The following is a 22,130-nucleotide window of genomic DNA, read 5'->3' as shown; positions in this document are numbered from 1 at the left end:
AGCCTACAGAAGTATCTCCATTTGTTACTTCTGTGTTTATATAATATCCAAGTATTCAAAACAAAAGTGCAAGGTGATGAACCTAGAGAATATGTATTATAATGTTGCACAGGGTTTATCATCACCTTTGAAATTCTGGCCTGGATGATTCTTTGTTGTGGGAGGCTGTGCTGTGTTTTATAGAATATTTAGCATCATCCCAGTCTCCACTCATTCTATGCCAGTAGCAAACATCATCCCCCAGGTGTGACAACCAAAAATGTCTCCAAACATCACCAATGTACTTCCCATGATTCTCAAATGTACTCCCATGCACTTGGGACCAATGAGCATCTCCCACAAGTGAAAGAAAACAGAGACCAAGAAACAGTGACAGAAGAATGTTCATACACTATGTTTTTTCTTTGATTGGGAGAACAGGTGAACAGTTGCCATAATGGTCACTTGAAGGAAGGTCAGTAAGGAAATTGTGTTGTCCTGCAGAGCTTGGTCTCATGGCCTCTCAGCCTGAAGGGTGTCATGGAGCTCTGCTCATTTAGAAGGGCCCTGACTTCAGGACTTACTGCTCTGCTGTCTCTGTCTTTAAATTCTTTAGTTATATCTTTGAATTTGTATTTTGTGAGTAAAGTCTCATAGGATGTCCAGTATGGTTTCCCTCTTTCTGCCTGCTCACCCTTCTGGGACTAGTTTCTGGCCTCCCCTTCTCCCCTCCTGCCCCCAAGAGCATCTCAAGGACAGGCAAGGCATCAGCCATCCCCACCTTATGCTGGCAGAGCCAGGAGCACAATTTGGCAGGAGCCTTCTGCCAACCCCCAGTCCAGGACAAGAATGTGTCCACTATAGAGGATATAATTCCTTGGCAGCTTGGTGGCACAGTTGGAGATCAACTGTCTTCTGTGATTTGGGGCTGCAGGCCTGCAGGGAAGGGGAGACTAATTTCCCTGCCCCCAGAGAATACCAGACATTTTCACTTTGCAAATTCTATAGTTGGCCCTGCAGCCAACAACAGAAAACTAGAGTTTCTCTACCCCTGCCCACAATATACTTGGAACTGCCCTACAATCTCTTGGAAAGTAAAACTGAGCACTAATCCAGATCAGGGCTATCCAGAGGACACTGGGTCTCAGTTTACCCTCCACCACCATACACAAGAACAGCCTCCAAGACGTCAGAGGGATGTTAGCCACATGGGTGTGGAGACACAGGGTACAGGTCAGAACCAGCCAGGCCCAGAGGGAGTGCATACCAGCTTGCTGCAGAGAGGAGAGAGCCTCTTCAGGAACTACTTGTACTTCTAGAGAGAACCAGAAATATTGGTAATGTGAACTGACTGCTGGATTTACTGCTTGGAACTTACATGTAAGTAAGTAAGGAATGTAATGTAATGGATAAAGTAAGTAACATGTAATGGATAGGCTGGTGGTTTCTCTTTGCCAAACTTTTGGGTCTTGGTTCCCTTGACCCATTGGTGGTTTGATCTGCCTTGGAGTTACTGTTTCCTGATTTCCATCCTACCTTGGCTCTCCTGACTCTCTTGCTTTCTGGTATTCCCTTCATCTTCTTCAAGGGCTCCTGCTTCTCTGCTCCCTCTTGAAATGTTTGGGTTCCTAAGCCTCTTCACTTCTTACATTGTGGTCTACCTGTGCAATGTCCTTGGTATCATGGTAACGAACACCCTTTCTGTGCTGGACTCAGCATAACATGCACTGCTCAATGCAAAATGAAAATGTGGGTCCCTTACCCCCAAAACAGAACAGGATGCTGTTAAAGTTCTAAAAGAAAAAGCTTTTCCTTTCTTTTGCACTGTCATTCTTTATTTGGCATGATAGGTTTCATCTCCTATTTAATGTCACTCTAGAGAAAAATTAAAATTTTGAACTATTGCATTAGTTTTACCAGCATCTATATATTGTTCAATGCCAGTTTTAACTATAAATATAGGAGCATTTAACTCTTATACAATGTCACCAAAATTCCATAATACATATTTCATAGCTTATATGTACATATACATGTATTACCAAAAGAGTAGAAACACTGCACAAAATCATTCCTACTGGTTTTATTTCATTCCATGTTAGTTCAATCAACATTCTCTACTTCTCTTTAATTACTAATGAGTAAGGAAACAATGGTAAAGGATCTGTGGGTCTCTCCATCTTTTCCTTCCCTTCTGCACCGTCTCTACAGTGTATTTGGATAATTATGGGAATTAACACAAGTAAGAAAGGATATGTTTGGAATCCGTGGTCATTTCTGTTTCCTGGAATCCCATTGCCTTCTTTATGTATTCAAAGGAAGTTCCAGTTTAAACTAGAGTGACCTCTCAGGGTTGTCAGTACCTCCACTGAACTCTTACATATTGTGGGTCCACTAGAATCCTGGACTCAAGGAGCATCAAGAATGGTACGTGTAAGTGAAGCAAGTAGGAACCATGGAGCACATGCACATTGTGGAATCTCCTCTTCTCACTGCTCCATTGTCGCATTGCACTTTGCAAGCTCTAAGATAAATTAGTAAGAATTTCAAGACAGGGAAAGCAGACCATTAAACCAAGTGCAAGGCCCTTCAGGCATACACACCTCCAGGCCCAGACCACTTTTATAAGCAGTAAACTTGAAGTAACTTACACCCCCTGCAAATGTTTAGCTCAGTGTATAAAACTGATGTCCTCACTCAGCTGCATCTCTATTTCCTAACTCAGTAAAAGGCTCTGCCCTTTTGCCTCCCCATCTGCCATTTTTCTAAACCATGATTGCTAGACTCTCTGCTTTCCTCCTTATGCTCAGTTCTAGTCATCACCTCTGGAGTTAGTTTTAAGGCCTGAACACCTCACTTGAACATACGGTCCCTGATGACTCCTGCCATGTTTCCCTGCCTCCAATCCCATCCTTCCATCTATCCTCCATTTCAGAGATGTGCCTTTCCAAAAGTGGTTGGATTTCCTTGCTGCATAAAACTCTTCCTGGCCATTCCATCCCACTGGGGGAGAAGGGATCATTACTAGTTCCTTTCATTACATATATGCCTTTTTGTGATCTGGGCCTGACTACATTTCCATCCCCAAATTGTCACTCATCAACACTGACCTTCCTTTGCTAATATCCTAATTACAAATTTCTGGAACTCCCTCCCCAAGTATGTCATATTTTCTCAAAGTTCTCTGTGCCTTGCTCATATTATTTCTTCCTCCTAGAGAGTCTTTCCCCAGCTAATACCTACTCGCCCTTCAAGACTGAGTTTAAATATACTTTTCTCTGGAAAATCTTCCCATATCACCCCACTGAACCTGTGTTAACTGGCTCACATTTACAAATTTTTTGCAATTACTGCTATTCCCAGTGACTATATGCATTACTAGCTTGTTTGTTTTCTGTCTAAGCTGTCAATGCCCCTAGTACGAGGGTTGTGTCTTGTGCATTACTGCATCCCCAACAGATAGCATGGTGCCTGAAACATGCCAATTGTTCAATGGTCTTCACTGACTGAGAGATGTGATAAGAATAGATGAATCACAGAGTATCTAATTGACTGCAGTCTGACTATTCCACTTTTAACTGTCTTGCTTTGTAACCTTTCTTCTAGCTAATTAAATAATGTATTGTTTCCTAGGAACCATAGTTAATTAGGCTCATGTTTTTCAGAGACATTCTTTTCCCTACAAGTACCCAGTAATGTCCCAGGGACCCAGAACATGCTTGCTTTTGCTGTGTCCCCTAGAACCTAGCAGAGTGTCTGAAATATAATAGATCTAAATAAATATTGAATGAATCAAGGAGACCCATCCTTCAATGCCCAGTTTTACTCTTCAGGAAACTCTTTAGTATCCTGTGAAAAAAAGCAGGGAAAACTAAAGCACAGAATTGTTTTTATATTTGGCTCCAAAAAAGCATCAATGGCAAAGCCAAAAATAATAGGCATTTATTTAATCCCCACACGTTGAAGAAAGAAAAAAATGCCTATAAAAATAAATCCTGTGAATGCTTTAATTTTTTGCCAAAGTCAGAGAGATATACCAATGAGCTGGATTACCACAAGGTAAAGAATGCACTCATCTCTGTGATCAGAGCAATCTTTGCATCATGTTAGAACTTGTATCCTGATGGTGTAGGGATGGACTGAATTAAACTGTTGCAACTGAAATTAATTGATCATTTCTTGTGACAAAGTGTTCTAAGTGTTACTAAAGCCCATACAAAAAAACAAAAAACAAACAAACAAACAAAAAAAAAAAAAACAACGCGTGGTTGGAGCTCTACAAGGAAATTCTTACTGCAGAAGGGCAGAATTGTCATCAAGTTCTGAACTGGAATAATCATAATATTTTATACAATTTCTAAATAGTTAAAGGGTCATTTTACAAGTTAATAATCTTTCTTTTTACCCTGGGAATTTTCCAAAAGGCTACTAATGAACCTAGAACATTTCCCATTATCATTACATTGACTGAGGTGGGTCATGCAGCAATAGGTCAACACTGCATTAATTCTAAAAGCAAACTTTTCACCTGGAAATAAGGGAGACCATGCAATCGCTATCCACCTTATATTCTTTCCTAAAGAAAGAAAAACAAAGGGAATTTCCTATTGTCCAAGTTCACCAATGACTAGACCAGGAAGACTGTACTAGGGTCATTCAAGTTGTATTGCAATTCTCACAGGTAAATGTCCACTTCCAGGATACGCTCATGTTTAAAAATTTTATTGTTATAGCTACTTTGTGTTAGGTTTCTATTATTTCTCATCAAAGATTCCTTTCGTGAGGAATAATAGAAACCTGACACAAAGTAGCTATAATAATAAATATTTTTTGCTAACTTTTTCATTAAAAGAGAATTTGGAAGTAAGTATGCTTCCAGGTTGACTCAGCACACTGACAATCATGTCAAGTATCCCATTGCTTTACATTTCTTCACATTTTTTATGCTTAGTATTGGCTTTAACTGTAACTGATCATTGTTCCTGGCATCATATTCATGTGTAACAGTGTAGAGAAAAAGAAGAAAAACAACTCTTTTCTGGCTCTTTTTTAAGGGCAAGAAAACCTTTCCTAGATGTCCTCCAACAGACTTAACATCAGCTGTCATTTTGTATATTGATTCACAAACCACTATGGTCTGAATGTTTGTGTCCACCTCCTCCCAAATTTCATGTGTTAAATCCTAATCCCCAAGTGAGGGTATGAGGAGGTGGGGCCCTTGGGAGCTCTGCCTTCATGAATGGGATCAGTGCCTTACAAAAGGAGCCCCAGAGAGTTTGCTTGTCCCTTCCACCATGTAAAGGCACTACAGGAAGTCTGAGACTCAAAAGAGGGCTCTCACCAACCCTGCTGGCATCCTGATCTAGAACTTCTAGCCTCCAGAACTATGAGAAATGAATTTCTGTCATTTAGAAGCCATATAACCTTTGGTATTTTGTTTTAGCAGTTCAAGACAGACTAAGACACAGACACTAGTGACTAAACCAAGCATTAGGAAAAAATGAATCTGAATAGGTCAGATTTATTTTCTGAGGCTGTATTTGGTAAATAAAGTGCCACCCATAATGGCCAATATATGTAGGCAAAGCATTGCTTCCCCATCTGCAATTTCACTGTCGAAAGTCTGAAACCCTAGGACAGGACAGATCCACCCACAGATGGAAGAAGCTGAGTCCCTTGACATCCCTGCTAGCCAGGAACACCTACATCAGACTTCTAGTATGTTATCTTATGGGAACTTAGGTGGTTATGTATACCAACTAATGCTAAGGTAGTTATGAGGTATTTCTGGAGCAACACAAATTTGTTGAGAATAACTGAAGTCATATTTTAGCTTTTAGGGAAGAAAGGAATGTTGTTTAAGAACGAACATCACTGTTGTTTTAAAATACAAGTAGCAGGGTACTGCCTTTGATTCAACTATTTTAAGTCCTTGTTTTCTCAAACTAAGTGCTTGCTGTTCCCAAATATGCAAGAATAACTTTTACACTTTTTCCCTCCAACACTTGTTGATTGGCTTTGCAGAAATAAAGTTTTAAAATAAAAAAAAAATTCGGATTCGGGGTAACATAAAATGCAATTATAGTCAACATACCATAAAGAATTTACAGCAGGTGTCTGTTTCCTGTTCTCTCAGGAAAAAGCCTATGAAATCCCTCCAGGGTGGCTGAAGACTGTCACATGTCCTGTGGCCTTTCTGGAATATCTACTCCTTGATTCAGGAAACCTGGTACTTGGCCTTGGGATTTGCATATGCTCATGCTCATGCTTAATGGATTTCTACAGAAGTCTGCTCTCCCCTAATACCCTTGAGAAATTCTGAGCAAAAACCTATATAGCTGTAGCTGACTGTTTAACAGGAAAATGTAATGTTGATGTGTCTATGTTCCCTCTACCAAATCTGACTCTATCTACCCTGTGATAAGTGGCAGGGAGCAGAGAGGGTAGCAGAGTGGGCGGGCAACATGATATAGAGCGATTAGTATCATTTTAGAGAGAAGACTTGCTGTCTGATTAAAGTTGGAAACTAAAACAACTTTTGCAGCACTGACCCATGAAGGACTTAAGCATCCTCCTGTAGCAGTCACATGAGATGGTTATTATTTATTCACATCTGACCCAGCCTTCTCTAATTTGTAACTGCATTAAAGTCATACTCTTGGCTATATGCAGATTAAAACTGAGTAAGGCAAAAATGTGGAGTTCAGGTAATTCATTTTGGAGAACACATATTTTGAAAATAAAGCTAAAACATTCGAGAACATTTTCCTCAGAATGGTTTTTAACCTTTCAGAAACTCTAAGGTGAATGAAAATTCTTCAAAGCAAAATGAGTATACTATTCCTTCTTTTATTCTATGCCTATATCAAAACCAAGAGTTGAAGGAGAGTAAAAGGGGAGAAGGTATTGGATGCACCAATTTTAGTCCAGTTTGTTGAGGCAGGCTTTTTGAAATTAGTGGAGTTTTAGTTTAGGTAATGACACAGATCAAAAATTAAGCACACCAAGGTTGAAGGTGGTAACTCAAGAATAAAATGTCCTGATCCAGGCAGAGCTCAGAGATGAAACAGAAAGAATAAATAGAAAAGCCAATCTGATTTTCCTTCATCCATTCAATCAGAAGCTTGGATTCAGAGCTAGACACAAACATCTCTTCTCTGAGTTTACAAAATCTATCTTATGCCAAAATCTGGACTCTCACTACAGTTTGCCACAAACTGTTTTTCTCTTTAGCAACAAAATATAGTAACAAGATATATCAAGAAGACATAGATTCTCTACTAAACTATCATTATTCAGCTAGTTCATGCTTCCTTCTAAGGTTGAGTTAGAAGATACTAGTCATAATGATTTCTGAAAAATTCAAGAATGAAGATTTAGAGGAAAAAGAAAATTTAGGTTTGCTTTTGTTCCAAAAGCATCCTTGATGGAGAAATAAATTAATTTATAACAAAAATATAAGTTCACCAAAAGAATAAAGCTCTAAAACAAGCAAACAAAAAAAATGTACATCTTTTTGGTCTATGATTTCGGCCAAAAGATCCAAAGCAACTCACTGCCCTGGCTTGCCTAATCATCTCAGCTAAACACTTAGCAAGTAGGTCAGTTTGAGATGCCAGGAGGCATCACAGAGAGTTGCTATTTCAACCACCCTACTTTGCAGATAGGGAACCAAAGATGCAATGACTTCCCCAAAAAGAAATTGAGGGCTTCACAGCACCCAGGCAAGAACGCAAATTGGGGTCTTCCTTCTCCAAGAAACTGTGCTCTCCTGGAAAGACATTCCTCAGTCAGAAAAAAAAAAAAAAACAACAAACCCAGTTGTCATCACCAGAACATTTTTAAATTAGTAGATTTTAACTGATGGAAAGAATAAGTGAAGTTATAGGATTTTGATAATTTGATTAAACAATGTTTACTTTTTCTTCTGTAAAGTCTTGTCATGGGTCCACTTGTTAGGAATTTATTTAGTAAAATAGATTCTCAATTTACCTTTGGAAACACAGTTCAATTTTCTTAAGCAAAATAAATGCAAATCTGCACCAAACTTCATTTTTATCTTATGAACTGAAATATATTCTCCTCATCTTTCACAAGAATTTGTGAAGTCTGGACCACTTATTTCAGAAGTCATCAAGATGTAATAAATGGAGCCCACATGATAACTGCATTGTGTTTCTAATTCCATTGGCAACTTTATATGTACAATACTTGTAGTCCAAAACTGAGAATTTTGCCTTTAATCTTCTACTTCCGCATAATTATTAAGTATATAGCCTCAAAACATGCAAATTTATACTACTGAATGGAAAAGGAAAAAATGTAGTTAGAAATTCTGTAAAACTCCTGGGAAAGAAAAGGAAAGTTTAGTCTAATAGCTTTTGCATATTGGAATTTGCTGCATCTTCTGAACAAATATTTATGGAAACATAATCAAGACTTTTTCAAGCTTCCCACTTCCTTTTTAGCATTCTCTTCCAATGTCGTCATAATAAATTTAGCATTACATTCATTTGTCCACCTTGCTTCTTATTTAAAAACCATCTGAATGTACATAAAGCAAAATCAGATTGATATTGTCAAATTTAATATCTGTGAGTTCAAATAAAAATAATCACTGGTCCAACAAAAACTGCAACATGCAGCTATTTTATGGATTTCAATTACAGAAAAAACTATAAATACAAGACACAGAAACTCTGGACAAATCACACCATTATTCCAATTGCCTTAGCAGTTTGTCTAAGCACATGAAAAAAAAATCTATGAGACCACAGGTTAACAAATATAAGATTTACAAAAGATAAATTAAGAGCAATATGAACATGTCATCTCTTTCTAATCCAGTAAGAATTCCTTTCATAACAGACCAATGATTGTATAGTTTAAAATGCTACAATTCCTTCCCAACTTTTGTCAAAAATATATTGATGTCTCCCCATATTAACTACTCTACCTCTACCTTTTTCTCTGAACCCATCAAAAGAATATTATTATAAAATGGGGGGGATTAAAATGAAGCTAAAAATGGGAAGAGGGAAAGAAGACAGGAGGAAAAACCCTGAGTCTAAGAGACTCTATATGATTTTCAACCTTCAATTTAATTTGCTCAGCTATTGTGACACTAAGTGACCCATTGGATCCTGCACACTGGGCCTAAAATGACCATTCTGTGATTGATGCATTAATAGCTGATCTGATTGACCATGTTGATCAGCCCTAGAGAAATATCTACTGATTTAAAACCAGTCCTGGGCTTATGTATTTATGAGTCCATAAGGAATATTCAGTTTCACTTGGTAACATTAGACAGAAAAATCATATTATTAAGAAGGTCAGCAATCAAACAAATGAACATTTAGAATTTTGACTTGTCTTGCCAACCATTTAACTCATTCCTTCCTTTCATAAAAATAGAAACTCATTCTTTCCTTTCATAAAAATAGAAACTTTATACAGAATAAGCAGTCAACTTGGCCTTTGGAGACCTTCTATCATTCCTTAAAGATAGTTTGGTACCAACTATACACAAATATTTCTTTCCAGACAGAAAATTAACAACCTTACTATCTTGGATCATCCTATTTCTCTAGCTTTAAAGTTCTTCTTGTTTATTTTGTAAATTGACCCTATTCCTTGGGTATTCACACCCATTTCCTTCTTCTCTATAGGAACTTCTAGCCTTTCTCTTTCATGATCTATGTCAGTGGTCCTCAACCAGGATAATTTGGCACCCCAGGGGATATTTGACATTATCTGGAGATACCGCTGGTTGTCACAACTTGGGCAGAAGGGTATGGGGGCATTGCTACTAGTACCTGTAGGATAGAGGCCAAAGATGCTGCTGACCATTTCACTCAACAAAGGAAAACCCTCCCAACAGAGAATTATCTATCCCAAAGCTCAGTAGTGCCAATACTGAGAAACCCTAACCTATATGATGTTGTTCATCTAGCCTTTGAAGACCAATAAATGTGATGGGATGCTCTGCCTTGGCTTTCCCAGCAGCTGTTTAAATACAGATCAAATCTCTCTCTTTTCATCAACATATAAAAAGGATTTAGTCATGAGACTGCATGAGTTGTCCTGGGAAATGAGTATAGATATTAATTTTTAAATTGTTTTAAGAGGTCAAAGAACGGTGTCCTGGGCCAGGCACTCCAGCATGTAGAGATTGAGGAGATGAGGAGGATCCAGCAAAGGAGGCTGAGAAGAGAGGCCACAGGGGTAGGAGGAGGTCAGGGCAATGGTGTCCTGGAAGCCAAGTGCAGACAGTGTTCTAGCAGAGTGATCAACTGATCCAATGCCTGATAAGTCAGGCAAGTTGTGGACTGAGAAATGGCCAGTAGACACCACTTTGTGGAACCATGAATGACTTTCATTACAGCAGTTTGACGGAGCAGCAGGGGCAGAAGCCTGACTAGCAAAGTGTTCAAAAGAACACCCAGTGAAAACTGAGAAGGGCATCCACAACTTTCAAGGAGAATGCCCCCTAAGTCCCATCCTGAAGAGTCTTTTGTTGTTGTTGTTTACCCTTTAGTCACCTTTAGGAGACTTTCTCCCAATCAGTTATTTCAGAAGTATCTCCCATAGACAACACCTTTGATTTGGCCTTATAATTTGAACAGCTCTTTCCTAATTACAGCAAAACAAAAGGTATTTTTTAAAATCCTGCTATGACCCAATGTTTTAAGAAATACTTCCAGCTCACATACCATAACCTTCAGGCTGAATCCCCTCGCACTTGTCAAATGACCCTGACATCTGTCTGGTTGACTTGTATCTGCATCTTGCCTCAATGTCTAGCTTCTTAGACAATATTTTGTTTGGACTTTGCCTACATTTCTGCTTTAACCTTTCATCCTAGATTTTTATTATTGGTTGGTTATTACAAACTCCAGACTCTACAACATGTGGACTGAGCCATTCTGACCCCTGCCCCCAGCTCAGGCTCCAAGGTGTCCCAGCCCTAACTCAGCATTTCAAGTCCCTCTACTTCCAGGCTTTTTAAAGAGTACAATACTATCTTTAACTAAATTCCAGACCACAAATCTTTTAATAAAGCATAGGTCTCATTTTGGATCTCTTATGACTGATTTGATCTTATTTATATCATCTTACTTATTTTAATAATGTTTCTTAGAGGTTTTGTGGGGGGGCGGTGTTTATAGACTGCATAGTTGGCAGAATTTGTGTTTTTAATTCTTATGATAGCCAACCAAGTTTTCCAAAACAATTCTTATATATGCATTTAATTAGCAATAACAAAGCAATTTGTATTGAAGTATAATTGATATGCAATATCCTATTGATATTGATATTTGATCCTATTGATATTCTGATTTGATATTTTTATGCATTACAAAATGATCCCCATGATAACTCTAGTTACCATCGGTTATCATGCAAAGTTATTACTTATTGACTATATTCCCTATGCTATACATTTTATCCTCATGACTTACCTATTTTATAATTAGAAATTTGTACCTCTTAATCCCTTTACCCATTTCACTCGCTCCCAATCCCTGCCTTTCTGGTAACCAACAGTTTGTTTCCTGTATCTATAAGCGTATTTCTGTTTCATTTTGTTTGTTTTGGTTTTTAGATTCCACATACAAGTGAAATCATAGGGTATTTGTATTTCTCTCTCTATTTCACTTAACATAATATCCTTTAGGTCCATCCGTATGGTTGCAAATGGCAAGATTTCATCCTTTTTTATGATTAATATCCCACTGTGTATATACATATGTAAACAATGATTAATATTCCATATATACACACAGTACATTGTCTTTATCGATTCACCTATTGGTTACTTCTATCTCTTAGCTATTATAAATAATATTGCAATGAACATAGGGGTACATATATCTCTTGGAATTGATGTTTTTGTTTTCTTCAAATAAATATCCAGAAGTGGAATTGCTATATCATATGGTAGTTTTATTTTTAATTTTTGGAGCCACTCCCTACTGTTTTCAATAGCCATTGCACTAAATTGCATTCCCACCAGCAACATATAAGGGTTTCCTTTTCTCCACATCTTCAACACTTGTTTTTTGTCTTTGTGATAATAGCCAATCTGACAGGGGTGAGGTAATATCTTATTGTGGTTTTGATTTGCATTTCCCTGATGATGAATGATGTTTAGCATCTTTTCACGTGCCATCTGTATGTCTTCCTTAGGAAAATGTCTACTGAAGTCCTCTACCCATTTTTTAATTGGGTTGTTTTTGGTTTTTGATATTTAGTTGTGTATGTTCTGTATATATTTTGGATATTAATCCTTTGTCAGATGTATGGTTTGAAAATATCTTCTCCCACTCAGTAAGTTGCCTTTTCATTTTGTTGATCATTTCTTGCACTGGGAAAAACCTCTTTAGTTTGATGTAATGCCATTCATTTTATCTTTTGTTGCCCTTGCTTGAGGAGCCTGGTCAAAAAAAACAAAACAAAACAAAACAAAACAAAACCATTACTAAGATCAATGTCAAAAAGCTTACTGCCTATGTTTTCTTCTAGGATTTTAATGGTTTCAGTTTTTTCATTTAGGATTTGTTTTTAAAGATTTTATTTATGAGAGAGAGAGAGAGGAAGAGACACAAGGCAGAGGGAGAAGCAGGCTCCATGCAGGAAGCCGACTTGAGACTCGATCCCTAGTCTCCAGGATCACACCCTGGACTGAAGGCGGCGCTAAACCTCAACCGCTGAGCTACCAGGACTGCCCTCATTTAGGATTTTAATTCATTTCGTTTTCCTGTATGGTGTAAGAAACTGGTTCAGTTTCATTCTTTCACATGCTGTCTTTTTCCCATGTATATCCTTGTCTCCTTTCTCATAGATTAATTGACCATATGATGGTGGATTTATTTCTGAGCTCTCTGTTCTGTTCCATTGACCTGTGTGTCTGTGTTGATTCCAGTACCATACTGTTTGGATTACTATAGCTTTGTAGCACAGTTTGAAATCCAGGAGCATGATACCTTTCTTTGTTCTTCTTTATCAAGATTTCTTTCATCAATGCCTTATAGCTTTCAGAGTACAGACCTTTCACTTCCTAAGTTACATTTGTTCAACTAGGTGTTTCATTCTTTTGTAAATGGGATTGATTTATTAATTTCTCTTACTAATGAGCTTTAATAGCTCATTACTAGTGTATAGAAAAACAACTGATTTCTGTATGTTAATTTTGTATCCTGTGACTTTACTGAATTATTTCTTGACCTTTTTGGTGGAGTCCTTAGGGTTTCCTATATACAGTATCGTGTCATCTAAAAATAATAATAGTTTGACTTCTTCCTTTCCGATTTGGATGGGTTTTGTAAGGGGTTTTTTGGTTTGGCTTTTTGTTTTTGTTTTTGTTTTGCCTATTTGTTGTGTCTGGGACTTGCAATACTATCTTGAGTAAAAGTGGCAAAAATGGGCATTCTTGCTTTATTCCTGATGTTAGAAGAAAAGCTTTTAGCTTTTCATCCTTCAGAATGTTAGCTATGGACTTGTCATATGTAGCCTTTATTATGTTAAGGTATATTCTTTCTATACCCACTTTATTAAGAGTTTTTATCATTAAATATATATTGAATTTTGTCAAATGCTTCTCTGTATATCTATTGAGATGATCATATGTTTTTAAATCTTTGTTTTCTTGATGTGTTATATCACAAAAGCAGTATTTTTTGGTCTTTTTTTTTTTTGGTATATTTTTTTATTGGAGTTGAATTTGCCAGTATATAGTATAACACCCAGTGCTCATCCTGTCAAGTGCCCCCCTCAGTATTTTTTGGTCTTTATAGAAGTTAAGAAACTTGGAACTTTTGCACTAACCCACCAACCAACATAGTCTTTATCAATTTTATTTGGAAATATAAATGTCATATTTTATGAAATGTAGATTGTTTCTTTAAAATATCTCTGTATATGTAATTCTTATTTGTAATTACCTATAGTTCCACAGCTCACTTTCAGTCCTTTCCAAGTAAAGTTCTTTGTTTTGTTTTATTTTTCATTGTTGTAGAAAATGTTTTTGACTAGTTTATGTAGGTAAGGTAGTTGGATATTTCCTGGATGACTGCACTTTTTTTTTTATTTTTACTTATTTATGATAGTCTCACAGAGAGAGAGAGAGAGAGGCAGAGACACAGGCAGAGGGAGAAGCAGGCTCCATGCACCGGGAGCCCGACGTGGGATTCGATCCTGGGTCTCCAGGATTGCGCCCTGGGCCAAAGGCAGGCGCCAAACCGCTGCGCCACCCAGGGATCCCATGACTGCACTTTTAATTGAAGATTTTTATTGAGCTAATTGTAAGGTCACATGCAATTGAAAGAAAAAATACAGACTAATTCTATGTACCATTTACCTAGTTTTCTCAATTGTAATATTTTGCAAAATGATATCACAATCAGGATTTTTACGTTTATAGAATCCACCAATCTTATCCAAATTTCCCCATTTTTTACTTGTGTCTGTGTGTGGGCACACGTGCACACTACAATTTTTTTTTAAGATTTCATTTCAATTCAAGCTAGTTAACATATATTGTATTATTTGTTTCAGTGGTAGATTTAAGGATTCATCACTTGGATATAACACCCAGGGCTTATTACATCAAGTGCCCTCCTTAATGCCATCACCCAGTTACCCCATCGTCCCACCTACCTCCCCTCCAGCAACCCTGTTTGTTTCTTATAGTTAAGAGTCCCTTACAGTTTGCCTTCCTTTCTGTTTTTATTTTATTTTTAATTCCTCTCCCCTCTGTTCATCTCTTTTGTTTCTTAAATTCCATATATGAGTGAAATCATATAGTATTTATCTTTCTCTGCCTTACTTATTTTGCTTAGCATAATACAATGTCGTTCCATTCACACACTATACAGTTTTATCACTTGTGTAGATTCATGTATCTACCACCACCATCAAAATATAGAACAGCTCCATCATGGCATGGATCCCTACAGTTGCCATTTTAAATCACACCCACCTTACACTCTTAACCTTTGGCAAACACTAACTTGCTTTCCAAATTTCAAAAATGTTATATAAATAGAATCATAAACTTTGGGGATTGGTTTTTCACTCATTACAATTCCCTGAAGATTAATTCAAATTGTTTTAATAATTAATTGAGTGTATTAATAATTTGTTCCTTTTTTATTGCTGACAAACTGTACCACAGTTTGTTTAACCATTTGCCTATTGAAGGACACCAAGGCTGCTTCCAGTTTGGAGCTCTTAAAAGTAAAGCCGCTTTACAAAAAAAAAAAAGTAAAACTGCTTGAACATCAGTGTACAGGTTTTTGTGTGAACATAAATTTTCATTTCTCTGTTATAACTGCCTAAGAGCACGATTGTTAGGATAAAGACAATAGCATGTTTTATTTTTTTAAGACACAGACAAGCTATTTCCCAGAGTGCCTATACCATTTCATGTTCCACCAACAATGTATGAGTGATCCAGCTTTTTCACATCCTTGCCAACATTTGGCATCATCACTTTTTTTACTTTAGCTGTTTTGATAAATATGTAGTAATATCTCATTGCAGTTTTAATTTGCATTTCCCTGATGGCTAATGATGTTGAACATCTTTTCATGGGCTGGTTTTCCATCTGTATACTGACTCTGTTGAAATGTCTGTTCATGTACTTTATGTATTTTCTAATAACATTGTTTAGTTTTTTACTGTTGAGTCTTAAGAGTTCTTTATATATTAGACACTAATCATTTGTTCAAACCTATTGGTATTAGGTTTACCAATACTTTTGCCCAGTATGTAGTTCGTCTTTTCCCTCTCTTCACATGAGCTTTCACAGAGTAAAAGTTTTTAATCTTGATGAGGCACAATTTATTAATTTTCCCTATTATGGATTATACTTTTGTTGTTTTATCTATAAACTCTGCCTAACTCCTAAAGATTTCCTTTTATTTTTTTCTAAAAGTTTTATAGTTTTACACTCTACATTTAAGTCTTTGGTCCACTTTGAGTTAATTTTTACGTAAGGCATAAGTTTTAGGTCAAGATTTCTATTTTGCTTACAGATATCCAATTGCTACAGAAACATTTATTGAAAAAGCACATCAAGTTCGTGCGGGACAGGATCCGGGAGGTGTGCGGCCTCGCCCCGTGCAGCGGCGGGCCATGGAGCTGCTCAAGGTGTCCAAGGACAAGCGCACCCTCAGGCTCATCAAGAAGCGGGTCGGGACGCACGTCCGCGCCAAGAGGGAGACAGAGGAGCTGAGCAACGTGCTGGCGGCCATTCGGAAAGCGGCCCCCAAGAAGGACTGACCCCCCTCCCCACCCCGTAATAATAAAGCCTTCTCGGAACCTCGGGGTCTTGTGCTGGTCCGGGCGCACCGGGAGGGTCGGGGTCAGGGTGGGGGTCGGGGCGCTGCACAGAGACGCGGGCAGCAGGCAGTACTGGAAAGGGTTTTAATCATCATTAAAAAAAAAAAAAAAAAACACTCCTTTTCATAGAAAAGCCTTTCTTGGCATCATTCATAATCGACAGCTTGCCTGTGTGCAAAAGGCTTGGTCATTTCAGTGAGCATACAGGCTACATGGTCCTAACAATGTCATATGTTTAGGTGAGGAGGGCACTTGATGCAATAAGCCCTGGGTGTTATATCCAAGTGATGCATCCTTAAATCTACCACTGAAACAAATAATACAATATATGTTAACTAGCTTGAATTGAAATGAAATCTTAAAAAAAAAAAAACTGTATGCAAAGGGAGTAATCAGCACTTACCAAGAAGTCCAGCAACTCAGGTTCATTCAGAAACCTAGACTCCTTTCTTGTGCAGACCCAGCAAGTCCTCCAGGTACTGATCTTCTCCCAAAAGTCCAGGCTGACATTCCAGTTTGAGGAAAGGAACAAAAGAGCCCAAACCAAGCAGTCTCAAGAGGGTGACTTGACACATCAATTCTGATCCTATCTTACTTGCCCACACCGTCACATGAGCACACCCAAGTAGGAGCAAGGCTGTGAAATGTAATGTCTATCTGGAAAGATAGGTGACCAGCCAAAACCAAAGGTTTCTGTTTTGAAAAAGAAGCAAGGAAGAGTGAATGCTAGGGATAGTGATCTGTTTCTGCCCCAACAGGTTTGCTTACTTCTCTTCAAAGTTCTTTGTTTCAGGCCAAATTTTCTTCTTTTATTTACTGTTCTTTTCTTTAAGATTTATTTATTTATTTTAGAGAGAGAGAGAGCACAAGCAGGAGACACAGAGCGAGAGGAAGAGAGACTCTCAAGCAGACTCAATGCTGAGGGCAGAGCCCAACGCAGGGCCCGATCTCACAACCATGAAATGGCAACCATGAGACCATGACCTAAACTGAAACCAAGAGTCAGGCACTTGGACCCAATGGACTATGCTGTCCATCTAGATGCCTCTTGTATTTGCTATTTTAAAGGTGTGTCTACAGTTATCCTCATGGATTCATGGCTTTCTTTCCTAAATGCTTATAGAATATTTTTTTTTTGTCTCCAGTGTTTAAAATTTTGGTATGATCTCTAGGAGTGGGTCTTCAATAATTTTACCTAGATCATTTTAAATATTTTCATTGAAGTCTTTTTTAGGTCAGGAAAATTTTCTTCAAGGTTTCTTATTATTTATATTAAATTTGCTCTGTTTTATCAGCAAGTTTATTTTCCCTTGACTTATTTTCCTTATTCTAATTATCCATTGACTGTATCTCTGATAAGTGCCCTCCATAGCTATTATTTTTTTCTCTTATGTTTTCATCTCTCTCGCATTTTCCTTTTTGTTTTCTAAAAATTCTTCAAGTTTGCTTTCTGTTTCACTGATTTGATTTTCTTCACTTAGATATCTATTCACTGCATTTATTGAATTTCTTGTTTCTTATAATAATTTTTTTTCAGAAAAACGTGACCATTTCAAAAATGAATCAGAAAAATATGTTTTCTATGCTCCCTCCATTCATAGGGAGATTTATGCATTCCAGTTATTGAGTATTGCCAAATAAAAATGAATTTGGTTGTGTTCCAAATTCACAAAGCAACCTTTGATCCAATGTAAATGAAAAGAAAATTGAGTCAGTACAAAATTATTTAGTTGGGCAAGGGGTAGAAGAAGGGGATTTTGTTTTTATCTTTCTTTAGTTGTCTTCTGCTATGGTTTGGAAGGTAGATACTCTGCTATTAATCCAGGTGAAATGGACACCTTACAGATCATGGTGTGTATAACCACACAGGAATCCTCACTTCTATATTAAATAGATGGGTCTCCAAAAGAAGCCCTCCTCCAGGCTTTCATTATGTGTGGCAGCCATGTGAAGATCAAGTAAGGGAGCCTTAAAAACTGTTGGGATCCTAAAGCTATTGGTTCACATAGGTCAGGAGAAGACTAAGAATTGGACATCCTGAAGTTCTATAAATCCATTTCCATTTACTACCTGTGCCCCTGATGAAGATATTCTCACTTTTCAGTGGCAGAATTTATCCATAAGTTAGGTTGGGCACTCCTATGATCTACAGCTATGCGATAGTTTTGCTAAGGAGTAGTGCCATTATTTTGACTTTTCCGGTTTTTTTCTCCCTTCAGTCCAAGCCCATCAGCAGATATACAGCAGAAATTTCTCTAGGTTTCTATTATGTATATATAGCAAAAAGTTTGAGAGAAAGGGGAGGGAGATAGAGAGGAAGGGAGAGAGAAGAAAATTGGTTATTTTAATGGGCATTTATGGGTGGGTAAGTTCTATGTCTCTAGATCACCAATACCCAAATATACCCAAATATCCTGCCCTACTACTTAAAATGCCCAACTGTGTCCAAACTGCAATATATCAATGGTCACCTATAGTTAAATTAGGCATAAATCTATTCAACTGCACCCCTACCATAACTTCCCTCCCCCTGGTTTTGTAGTTTCCAGTCCCAGTGCAGACATGTACCCCAGGAGAACTCATTCTGTGTGACCTACCAGTCAGCTATCAGTTCCTCAGGTTCTGAACTCAAGGCTTGAGGTGGGCCACAAGCACTCACTGGTACCAGACTGCAATAAAATGCCTTGTCTGACTCTTTACTTAGTAGATGTGGTGTGTTTTCCCCCTAATGTTAAAACCAGATTCAAAATGGTCCAAAATAAGCAATTTGCTGTCATTAGATATTTCCCGTATGCCACAGAAAGAATTCACACACCATACCTATACCATCAGGAATCCAGAAAGCTCTTACATTCAACCCTTACAGCCAGTTGCTATTCATAAAGGCTGTTCAGCACCTTCAGGTCACTCATGAATTACTTTAGTTATTCAGGAATTGAACACCTTTGAGACCTTTGGGTCCCTGTTATAGTACAGAGCCAAGTATTGTATTACAAGTGCAAATATTAATCATAGCAATTAGGCAGGGAAGGGAAGTGTCAAGCCAGTTCATGGTTCCTGGAACAGAGTTAGGTTACCACACATGTATTACCCAGAATATTGTTGTAGTCAGCTTCTTTAAGGCCATATTGGGACCTCAGATGCCTATCTTTTAATTTCCTTGATAGTTTTTACATCCTGAACTGCTATTCTCCCAATAGTGACAACAAAAAATACTATTTTAGTCTGCATTTGGGTCACCTATCTTACACCGGCCATTTTAATTATGTAAAATATAAACCAGCCTCAAAAAATGCCAATCCAAAATGTTTTTTAAACACTTTACATGTGGACAATGCTTTTACCTAAGCACATTCTCTTCTTTCACTTCTAGAAAGGCACATGCCATGCAGCCAGGTGCTAAACTATTCAGGAAGTGCAACATAAGTTCAGTGAAAAAAGAAGTCCCAGGGGCACAGTAGTGGAAACACTGTATGAAGAATTCAGGCCTTAAGTGAGACTCTGAAAGATAAGTGGGCTATAGAGAGGTGGCTGGGAAGGAGGACATATTGTGACTGGAGGAACAGCATATATAAAGGCATGGCAATCAAATAATTATATCAAACATATAGAAGATGTTGCTCTGTGAGATAAACAAAGAGAATAAAATCTGTCCTTAAGAAGTATAGAAACTGGTTGGAAAAATACATACAGAGTTAGCAATACATTTCAGAGTTATAGTAGCCATAAAAAGCATTTCTGGATAGAGTTGCTATAAGCAGAGGTGTGGATGTGAGAATGACGGAGAACTGAGAGGTCAGCACATGGGAGTCTGGTGGGAAATTAGGTGAAAGAAGGAAAGTGAAGCCAGTTAGGGTTTACATTTGGTAAATTCAGTCTGTGTATGTCCTTGGTCCAAAAATCAACATGAAGGAAGTCATAGTATAACACTTAAAAGTTTATACAATTACTTCAACTCCATTGAAGTATTGGTCCCCGTCACCACACTGTAAGGCAGTAGACTGATTATTAAACATATTTAAAGTTTAAATGTAAAGTTATTAATTTAAAGGTAAGAAAATCAAGACTCAGATTGATCAATACCCCAGCCACTAGTTTTCTTGATTTTAAGGCCAATTATCTTTCTAATCTTGCTGATTTTATGAGGCATAAAGTTGGGTTCACTTAACTTTTATGGAAGACTTCCTCTCTGTCCAGTCCATTTACATATGTTATCCTAAGATTCCAATAGCACTAGTAGGTATTATTCAGAACTGAAGTGCTAAAGAATAAGTTAGACTTATCACAATAAAGGAAAATGAAAAGGAAAGGGATATATGGCATGAAAGAATCAATAAGACTGAAGGACTTATCAGTCACTGAGGGCTAGGCACTTTCACTTTCATGAGCCTCTTCTTCCACAAAATGTATATACATAGTGATTTCATTGGTATAAAGAGGAATATACCAGTACTATATATTTAAACAAGTTTTTTAACCTAATTTTTTTATATCTTTTCAAAGAAGTTAAAACATTGTCATGGTCTTCCAAAACTATCATAGGTCCTGGCCATTGTTATGCCTAGTAGACAAATAAGTTTTGGCTGAGGAAATAAAAGGAGTTTTAAGTAACTGCAAAATTTTTAACAAGACAACCTGGTAGGCTCTGTAAATGAAGTAGTTAAGAAAAATTAATTTGAAGAGGAAGATAATAATTTTGATTTTGTACATGTGGAACTTGACATGAATAAAGAAATCCAAATGAAGATGGCTTGTAACTAATTTGCAAAGTACCATCTAGGTTCATGAATATTTAAAAATCAATGGCATAAAGGTGTTATTGAAAACCATGAACTGAATGATCTCCCCCAAGGAAGTGGATTATAGAGGGATTCACTGGAAACTAACAGAAAAAGCTTATGAGGTGTCCCATAGTTAAAGAGGTATCAGAGGAAGAGGAAGCAGCATTACCTGTAGAAATGGTGGATTCTTGTACTTCTGAGACAGATGGTTGGTGTTGGTGATTGGGATTGTGGGTATACTTTATTTTCAACATGAAATCCCAATTATAAATGATATAATTATGAAAATGAAGTAAAGACACTAGTCACATCTTTTTCATTCTTTCTTCCTGTGTCCTTCATTGCCCTTCAATACCTAACATACACACACACACACACACACACACACACACACACACACACGATTATAAGCTTCTCACATTATGGAACATTTGTAAATGTCTCCATTCAAAGATATCTTCTGAATAAAGACATACAGATTCAACTGAAGAAAACAACCTGGTAACTCAGCAACTTAAGGCAAATATTCACTTTCAATAAAGCAAAAGTTAGAACAGTACATTTATGGTCAAGGCATGAGTAAATGGGAAATATGGAGCTTTTCTTTCACCTGAAGAAAAGTTTTCCTTACTGGTAAACTATTAGTTCCATTGTGTGGAGTCCAAATCATTATAATCATTGTCTTTGGATTCGTTTAAGTAAATAGAGATAATGCAGTCATACTTATAATTTATTATGAAAGTCTTCTTTTCTATACTAACATTTCCTTAAAGAATATTACCATTGATGAGGATTGCAACACATTTCCCCTGAGACTGTAGACACTAGATATTTCAGTGCAATTGCAATAATCTACTCAGAAACAGATGGATTTGTGAATGATTGATGGATGAACAGGGAGGTGGTTGTTTAAGGTCAGTCATCTGAATCATGTCTTGGGAGAGCTCCCATAAAGTTACATAGGATGAAAAATTGGGCCAGTATTCACATGCCTGATTATTGAAGTAAGAACAGCTGCATTTA

General features: G+C 37.4%; 1 protein-coding gene and 1 long non-coding RNA gene across 19 annotated transcripts in view; one reads left to right on the top strand and one right to left on the bottom strand.

Moving 5' to 3' along the window:
* Window positions 1-16,305, top strand: part of LOC144313623 (large ribosomal subunit protein eL36-like) — a 54,030-nt gene extending 37,725 nt beyond the window's left edge. For both annotated transcript variants that reach the window (XM_077896662.1, XM_077896663.1), the window contains one exon: window positions 16,020-16,305. In XM_077896662.1, coding sequence (XP_077752788.1) covers window positions 16,020-16,266 — 247 coding nt within the window. In that variant the 3' untranslated portion in view covers window positions 16,267-16,305. The remainder of the gene's footprint in view (window positions 1-16,019) is intronic.
* The window catches only part of LOC144313624 (uncharacterized), a 241,323-nt gene that overhangs the window by 182,077 nt on the left and 37,116 nt on the right, over window positions 1-22,130 (bottom strand). The window contains exons 4-6 of one of the 17 annotated variants that reach the window (XR_013379238.1): window positions 18,924-19,051; window positions 16,730-16,829; window positions 16,397-16,633 (exon numbers count right to left, since the gene is read on the bottom strand). The exons of 8 other annotated variants lie outside the window; for them this stretch is intronic. This is a non-coding gene — a long non-coding RNA (uncharacterized LOC144313624). 8 more of the 17 variants (XR_013379237.1, XR_013379236.1, XR_013379248.1 and 5 more) reach the window with 8 other exon arrangements.

This window comes from Canis aureus, chromosome 5 (assembly GCF_053574225.1).
Source record: "Canis aureus isolate CA01 chromosome 5, VMU_Caureus_v.1.0, whole genome shotgun sequence".
In the NCBI taxonomy this organism is placed as follows: domain Eukaryota; kingdom Metazoa; phylum Chordata; class Mammalia; order Carnivora; family Canidae; genus Canis; species Canis aureus.
Note: the sequence above shows the minus strand (reverse complement) of the source record. Positions and strands in the feature narration are given on the sequence as shown.